General features: G+C 48.7%; 1 protein-coding gene across 2 annotated transcripts; it reads left to right on the top strand.

Moving 5' to 3' along the window:
- The first annotated feature begins 461 nt into the window (after positions 1-461).
- Positions 462-6,915, top strand: LOC6548296 (tubulin beta-3 chain). 2 transcript variants are annotated; one of them, XM_026979893.1, is made up of 4 exons: positions 462-800; positions 5,438-5,546; positions 5,611-5,852; positions 5,917-6,915. In XM_026979893.1, the coding sequence occupies exons 1-4, from the start codon at positions 744-746 to the stop codon at positions 6,868-6,870; spliced, it is 1,362 nt and encodes a 453-aa protein (XP_026835694.1). In that variant the 5' UTR covers positions 462-743; the 3' UTR covers positions 6,871-6,915. The 2 variants fall into 2 exon arrangements, with proteins under 2 accessions (XP_026835694.1, XP_001976581.1); XM_001976545.3 differs by having other exon boundaries at positions 5,608-5,852.
- Positions 6,916-8,256: the final 1,341 nt, after the last annotated feature.

Genomic DNA, 8,256 nt, shown 5'->3' with positions numbered 1-8,256 from the left:
ATTTTTATGGAGTGTCAGCCTGAATGCCTCAGTAATTTCTCAAAACAATAAACAATGATGCAAGTGCACGATAAATGCTCTAAAAGTAACTTTAAAAATTTAAATTTGATAGTGCAAAGGAGTGTGTCACTGGCGAGATTAGTCCACTTGTTTTCAGTTACTAATGTTTCTGAACACACACAAATTCCCGCAAAGTAACTAGAGGATCGGTTGTGAGTAACTAACTTTTTTGAACTTACCTAATGCGAATTCATACCTTAAAAGTGTATCTGATTGATTAATAATTACAGATAAGATATTTCGATTTCGATGGACAACGAGAGGAGCTGCCATGTGGCGATTTTGAGCTGTTTGACTCCGCATTGGCCCCACTGTGCGCGCGTGTCTGTGTGCGTATCTGTGTGCGTGTCGGTGGGCCAGTGCCTCGGTGTGAGTGCGATCGGCCGTCTCGCTCTGGCCGCGGCACTCGGTCGCAGTCGACTCAAAGTCACCAGAACAGTTTGGTTGCGCCGATCAGTTGTGTCTTGTGCGTTGTGCGGTGAAGTTGCGCCTTCGTTCTGAAACCTGAAAAGCTGAGCATCAGAACCTCTGGACATCTGAGCCTCTGAACATCTCAACATCTGAACATCAGAACGTCTGAAAATCCAGCAGATACTCGGACCGTGCGGTGCATCCTTCTACAGACTCAGACCGAGATCCGATTCCAGCCGTAGCCTTCTACCCCACAAATCGCCACTTTCGAGATGAGAGAAATTGTGCACCTGCAGGCTGGCCAGTGCGGCAACCAAATCGGCGCTAAGGTAGGTTTCGTCACTAGTCTCTTTCTCGCTTCGCATTTTCTCGAGTCGGCTGCTCGCCGATTTCTGGTGGCACTTAATTTATTCACATTGCCCAAAATCGTTTTTCAATGAGTTTCCAAAAAGATCGGCTGAGGCGCGCGGTTCGATGTCGCCGCCTTTTTCAGCGCATTCAGCAATTAAAGCGAAAGAAAATTAACAACAAAACAGCAAAAATAAGTTAAATAAAAAATGCAAAGTGCAAAAAGTGGACGGGCAAAGAAACGTATTGCGAGTTCCTCTCGCACTCAATATGCCCTTTCTGCTTCGCAAAAATCGCAAAAAATATAAAAAAGAAAACGGGTTGGGCCGGCTGCAGATCACGAAAAGTGATTCATGGCAAACCCTCCCTGGGGAAATTGGGAGGGGAACTTTGGCGGAATCATTGGGAGAATTATGGCTGAGGCGCAAATCGGCGAGAAAACTTCGGTACTCCTGCAATTTCGAGCGAAGTTTGCCTCTTGCCTCGCTGGCCTGCACTTTGCCAAGAAGGGAAATCTCTCGAATTATCTGACCGGAGAAATCTTTTCGCTTTGCTTGAGTTTCCTGCACTCCAAAGAAACCACGAAAATTGCAATAAAAGCAGTAATAGTAGGCAAAGAAATCTTCAGTTGTTGCTCACTGAAGCAGCAACCGAAAGCTGAAATCATAAATGTCCATAAATATAATGTGCACATTAATCCAATGTAAATAGCAGCTGTCCTATGGTTAATAAATAAATAATAGCGAACAAGTTCGGCCGAAGCTTTATAGCTATACAAATTCTTATAAGAGGGTTCCCAAAATCCAGCGAATCGCAGCTGTTCTGCTCTTTCCCAGAATTACGTGTAGAGTATCCGATGAGTGATCAGCAAGTAGGCGGCCATAATGCCAACTACTGGGTTTTATCAATCGCAGTGAATGAGCAACGGAAACTCGAGCAGCGCAATCGAATCGCAGCAATTAGGCTCTCATTTCCAGTGGGGCACTTATAGGAGAGTCGCCTCAATCAGCACGCCCGAAAAACAAAGTGCATTTCTTCGAGAAAAGGAGGCAGGCAGCCAACCGGCTTTGGCGAACTCTGTTGCTTTTTGGCAATACCAGTTTGGATCGATGTTTCGGACAAGTGGGTCCCCGCTGAGTGCATGTTTCTGTGGCATCAATGTCAATGCCACAGATTCGACTCGTCCAATTGCCCCCTGCAAAGTGGGTCGCATGTAGAGCGCCATGCAGATAAAACCACGTAGTACACTCACGAAAGATAAGCGCGAGTAGCCTAATCATTTGATATGAGTCAATTTGAGCAGAATAAGACGACGAAGCGACTAGTCAGCAGCTTCAATTTAAAAGCAAACTCGCCTGCTTTTCGCCTGCTTTTCGGCTTCCCGGAATTTCGGCAATAGCAATGGTTTTATGGGGCAGCTCGTAGGTATATAAGTACTTGAATGAGATATGATGGGAAGTTTGTGTGGTAATTTGAGCAGCGAGCCCCCGGTAATGTGAGACCCCAAAAGGCAGAGAAACTGGGAAAAAACTAGCAGCTGAGTGGACAGCGGTTTCTTGAATAAGAATGGCCCCTGGCAGCCCAAAACCGCACAAGTGCAGGAGAGGAAGGAAGTGACTCACCGGACCTGTCCTGTATACAATTACAGGATACCGGGGTTGCCCACTGTGCGATTCCCCTTTTGGCTCGAGCCACGACGATAAATGCATACTAAGTGCGCGGCCTCCGAGATTAAGTGGAATCCAAAAGGCTGTCCAGATCCGAAGTCAATAAACCCGGAGCTCTCTCTGTCGGAATCTTATCGCCTTCCTCCTTCTTTTTTGACACTCTGCAGCAGCTGCGAGGAAAGACAAAAGCCAAGAGTGGGTGGTGTGATGTGGGGCCTTCAATTGAAGAATTTCCTCGGCGGATGCCAAATGCTTTATATCTTGTGAAAATAGCACTCTCCGTCTCTTTGCATAGCAGGCGATCCTCTGCAGAAAGAGACGGGCTCCAAGTTCACGCCCGAGTGATTCCCTCCTCGCGAGTCTCGCGTAGACGAAGTGCAGCAGAACCGCAGTGGCGCAGTGGAGGAGTGGAGGAGTCTCTGGCTCCCAGACATGCAACACTTAATGAGGGCGTCTCGATTGCCAGTCGCCAGAAGATCGCATGCTAGAGGCGTGGCCAGGGGCGGCGGTCCCATCTCCGAAGGGGGCTTAGACCAGGCCACTTGGCAGTTTCTAGACTCTAGACTCCAGTCTCTAGCCAATTGCACGAAATGAAGATTGGACTCGCCAACGAAGCTGTTAGAACAGATGTTGTCTGTTTTGGTGGACGAGAGCCCGGAAAACTAATTGTCAGAGAGCATTCATAATTGATTTTGGGAAGATAAATGGGGGCCAAGCATATGTAGAAACCGCATAAAGTACTGCTAGGACATACTATCTATCATCTCAGCGCCATAAACTATCTAGCTTGAGGCTTTTGAAGAGAAGTTGGCCATTTCCATTACGAACAATCAACCGTGAGGCCAATTCGACATGAATTTTCTTCACCAAATTGAATTCTCGCCACCGATCGTGTTCGCCCGAAATAAATCTGGCCGAAAAGCCATCAATCTATAATTGCAATCTAACTGTGCGTCCGTTTACACTTCCAACTGCCGTTCACCGAAAAGGCCGACAGTTTTCCGACAAAGCCATTATCTGCAAATGAAAATCCGAGTTGGAGCATTAGTCGAATGTAAAAGTAAAGCGATCAGCGATGGTCGTGCCCAAGGTGGTGGGGGGAGAAGTGGAAATGGGGATGGGGGATGGGGGGCCATGAAAAACGACTTTTCACTTCAACAGTTTTGTGTGCTAATTCGGTTTTCATATTTGTTGCTGCTGCGTGTGGTTTTGTTTTCTGTTTGCTCGGCCTTATGAGCCGGGCTTTGTTGTTGCAGCTTCATAATTGCAGCGGCCACACTCCAATTAAATTTGATGATCTTGCTAAGATCGCAGTTGGCTGAGATTCACTTCGTTGATGGAGTTTCTGCCCCTCCCCGCTGGGCCTTAAATAAACAAAGAAATGCAGACGCCATGGGTAGCTCCACTTCTCCCTCTCCCTCTCCTCGGAGTCGGATCCCCATCCCCATCCCCATCCACTGTTCCCAGTGCCTTTGTTTATAGTCGCACACGTCAAGTTCAAGTGCCAAAGGGAAACAACTCAGACGGCAGACATCGCTAACATTTTTATTATTTCCCCTGTCCCGCCGGCGGAGATCTCGGGGACTGTTGCCAAGCCAGCCGCGTTTCGCTCCGGTGGAGAGGCCATGCTGATCCCCAAAACCGATCCCCAAATAGTCGCCCAATGATCTCCGCAGGCGCCCAAATTTGGTTCTTGTTAAACGCAGCACAACAATTGCCGAGCACTTCCTCAATAAATCGCCGCGATGGCTGTGTATCCATGAGATACGTAATTTATCGCATTTCGATTGGGTCACTGGAGGGGGAGTCTAAGGAGGTGGCCCCATCTAATGTCTAATGGTGGGTCATTGGCCTGCAGTCTCTAATTCCTGGCCCCCGATGAGTCAGCAGTCGTCGCCGTCGCAGTTGCAGTTGCAGTTGCAGAAGTGTATCTCTCACTATCCCAACCCATTCCAACCCATCCCATTCTGCTCGCCCTGCTATTTTTAAATGCATTTCTCCCCAGGAGCGACGTGTCGTGGAAATTTTGTCCCATACAGTGAGAGGGGCAGTGTTTTTTGTATTTTCATTTAATTTTTACCAGCCCGGACGCATTTTTTAAATTTAGCACTAAATCAGGGCATGTTCGGCGGCGTCCACAACTGACGTTTGAAAAACTAAACATAAATTCGGTTTTCCCTTTTTTCGGGGCAATCTGTCTCACTTTTGCTGCGCCATCGGAGGCCCCCTATATGGACAGGCTATATGGACAGGCGTCCGCATCCGCATTTAGCCCATATATATACTTGTGTATTTCTCCAAACCTCAAACTTTATGGGCTGCGACTGCGCCTTGTTGTTTGTCACATTGTCACATCGGAGGAGGCGGAAACAGAGATTGCTAGAATGGTTCTTGGGTGCCTCTCCATGTTTTTTTTTTGGATTTCGGGCGGATTCTGTGGCTGCGGCCATATGTCAGCGCCCGACATGAACTCTGACATGGCTGGGTGGGCACAATTACTCAACTTGATGAACGACTCGGGGTATATTTAGTAGGGCTTTGTGCCGGCCAAAGAGTCCGCAATCGCCAAGTGCTCCACTGGGTCCATAAAGACATCATATGGGCTGGCTGATAAGGATGAAAGATCTCCGCTTCAGCGGCGGATAAGGAGCTGCCAAGATGCGGGATGCAGCTTCTTATCTCCAGGGCTTGTATTTATTTCTGAGAAACAGAGTAAACATTTGAATAAAACATTCCCCGACGTTCGGCAAATTTGCTAATTGGTTTAATAGAGTCGAGCTCGAAAAACTCGTACTAATTACTCCTAATCAAACGAGTTGCTCGCCAGCCTAATGAAGAGGAATATATGAAGGCAAAGTTGGAGCACGTATCAACCAAACATGGCTGCCTAAAATAATAGGATCCAGTCCTGAGTACCCCTTCCTAACTTGCTTCCCATTGCTTCTCCGCAGTTCTGGGAGATCATTTCCGAGGAGCACGGCATCGACAGCAATGGCATCTACGTGGGCGACAGTGATCTGCAGCTGGAGCGCGTTAGTGTCTACTACAACGAGGCATCGGGTAACACTTTGCCATGTCATAAGATGGCCCCAACGGGTTTCACTAATCGGATCCCTTTCAGCAGTCACGCGGTCGTCGGGCGGCAAGTACGTGCCCAGGGCCATCCTGCTCGATCTGGAGCCCGGAACCATGGAGTCGGTGCGGTCCGGTCCCTACGGACAGCTCTTCCGGCCGGACAACTTCGTGTACGGCCAGTCGGGAGCGGGCAACAACTGGGCCAAGGGTCACTACACCGAGGGCGCCGAGCTGGTGGACAATGTTCTGGACGTGGTCCGCAAGGAGTGCGAGAACTGCGACTGCCTGCAGGTTGGTACCTTTACATGGGAACGAGATAATCCGATACTGATTCCATGCGAACCCCCGTCCTCAGGGCTTCCAACTGACGCACTCGCTGGGCGGCGGCACTGGTTCCGGAATGGGCACCCTGCTGATCTCGAAGATCCGCGAGGAGTACCCCGATCGCATAATGAACACCTACTCGGTGGTGCCCTCGCCCAAGGTGTCGGACACCGTGGTGGAGCCCTACAACGCCACCCTGTCGATCCACCAGCTGGTGGAGAACACAGACGAGACGTACTGCATCGACAACGAGGCGCTGTACGACATCTGCTTCAGGACGCTGAAGGTGTCCAATCCCAGCTACGGAGACCTCAACCACCTGGTCTCGCTGACCATGTCCGGGGTGACCACCTGCCTGCGCTTCCCCGGCCAGCTGAACGCCGATCTGCGCAAGCTGGCGGTCAACATGGTTCCATTCCCGCGTCTGCACTTCTTCATGCCCGGATTCGCCCCGCTCACCTCGCGGGGATCGCAGCAGTACCGCGCCCTGACCGTTCCCGAGCTGACCCAGCAGATGTTCGACGCCAAGAACATGATGGCCGCCTGTGATCCGCGCCACGGTCGCTACCTCACGGTGGCCGCCGTCTTCCGGGGCCGCATGTCCATGAAGGAGGTGGACGAGCAGATGCTGGCGGTGCAGAACAAGAACAGCTCCTACTTCGTCGAGTGGATCCCGAACAACGTGAAGACCGCGGTGTGCGACATCCCGCCGAAGGGCCTGAAGATGTCCTCCACGTTCATCGGCAACACCACGGCCATCCAGGAGCTGTTCAAGCGGATCTCCGAGCAGTTCTCGGCCATGTTCCGGCGCAAGGCCTTCCTCCACTGGTACACCGGCGAGGGCATGGACGAGATGGAGTTCACCGAGGCGGAGAGCAACATGAACGACCTGGTCTCCGAGTACCAGCAGTACCAGGAGGCCACCGCCGACGACGAGTTCGACCCGGAGGTCAATCAGGAGGAGGTCGAGGGCGATTGTATTTAATGGTGTGGCCAGAGGAATGAGGGGCGTGCGTGACGGCGGGGGGGATAGGGATGTCCGCTTTCTGCGCGGCATGCGCCACCAGCTGGCGGCCAAGCACTGCAGCATCCTGTGACCCCCGCCGTTGGACACACACACAGTCGCAGTCGCAGTCACTGCAGACGCAGACCACACACCACCACAATCATCACACACGGACAGGAAGGACATGCAGACGGACAGGAAGGTCAAGCGTAGTTAGGACATCAAACGGAAATGTTCCCAATGTTCCCAATGTTCCCTAGCCCATTCTTCCGCTACTCCCCATCATCCAGCTCATCCATCATCGCTACTCCCGCATCATCTCACTTTCTCATCTTCATCTTTTTGTTCATTTTCGGCACTTGTCACCTCCTCTGCACTATATACAATATACTATATACCATACACACTTTACACGGAGGCACGTCTACCGCATTTCTCGCAGCCATTTTCACCCGCTTTCCACCCACCCAACCGCTTTCACTTCATTCACAACCCCAACTTATCCGACATCATCTTATACTGCTATTTATATCGCCACGTCAGCAGAGGGAACCACAAGTATCTAGTATTTCAAAGGATATCGAATTTATGCATAAATCTCACCTCGAGAATGTCCAGCGTCCAGGAAGTCGGCACTCAAGACTTGGCGACACATACGTTTAGGGCTATACGATAAACGAGCTCATCCAAAGATAATCGAACGACAACTCTCATGAGATCCTCTATAAAAGGCAATTTGTAAAAGCATCCGTAATTGTATTTACATAATCTTAGGGCACAATCTATTCATTTTGTATTCGTGTGCAGTACTTCTCTTGTAGTTTTATATGAATAAAACATTTGTACCCAATAAATGACTAATAATGGCAAACATTTTTGACAAATAACAAATGGAATTTATTTAAAATTTTAAATGCTGTGTTTATACACAAGAGGGTACTTTTACCCAATGGATGACTAATAATGGCAGCAATTTTTTAAAAATAAATGGAATTTATTTAAAATGTTTAATGCTTTGTTTATACTTTGTTTATAACGAATGGAATTTATTTAAAATTTTAAATGCTGTGTTTATACACAAGAGGGTACTTTTACCCAAAGGATGACTAATAATGGCAGCAATTTTTTTAAAATAAATGGAATTTATTTAAAATTTTGAATGCTTTGTTTATACTCAAGAAGGAGTTATGTGTAATTTGTGGCGTTTGTCGTTTGCTCTGAAAGGTAATATACATTTTGTTCCTCTTTAATCCGTTGTTGCTATAATTAGTAATTGTTTTCAATTGAAAACTTCACTGCACATTTTCAACATTTTTCAAACAGAAAATTTCCGTTACAGCAGCGTTGCCAGAAAGAGCAAAGGTA

The sequence above is a fragment of the Drosophila erecta genome, unplaced genomic scaffold (genome assembly GCF_003286155.1).
Source record: "Drosophila erecta strain 14021-0224.00,06,07 unplaced genomic scaffold, DereRS2 tig00000092-arrow-pilon, whole genome shotgun sequence".
Classification (NCBI taxonomy): Eukaryota; Metazoa; Arthropoda; class Insecta; order Diptera; family Drosophilidae; genus Drosophila; species Drosophila erecta.
The sequence above is the reverse complement of the archived record's forward strand: the minus strand, read 5'-3'. Positions and strand labels throughout refer to the sequence as shown.

Coding starts and splice junctions, on each gene's coding strand:
- LOC6548296 (XM_001976545.3), top strand. CDS start 744: ATGAGAGAAATTGTGCACCTGCAGGCTGGCCAGTGCGGCAACCAAATC. Junction 801..5,437: donor GCAACCAAATCGGCGCTAAG/GTAGGTTTCGTC, acceptor GCTTCTCCGCAG/TTCTGGGAGATCATTTCCGA. Junction 5,853..5,916: donor AGAACTGCGACTGCCTGCAG/GTTGGTACCTTT, acceptor CCCCGTCCTCAG/GGCTTCCAACTGACGCACTC.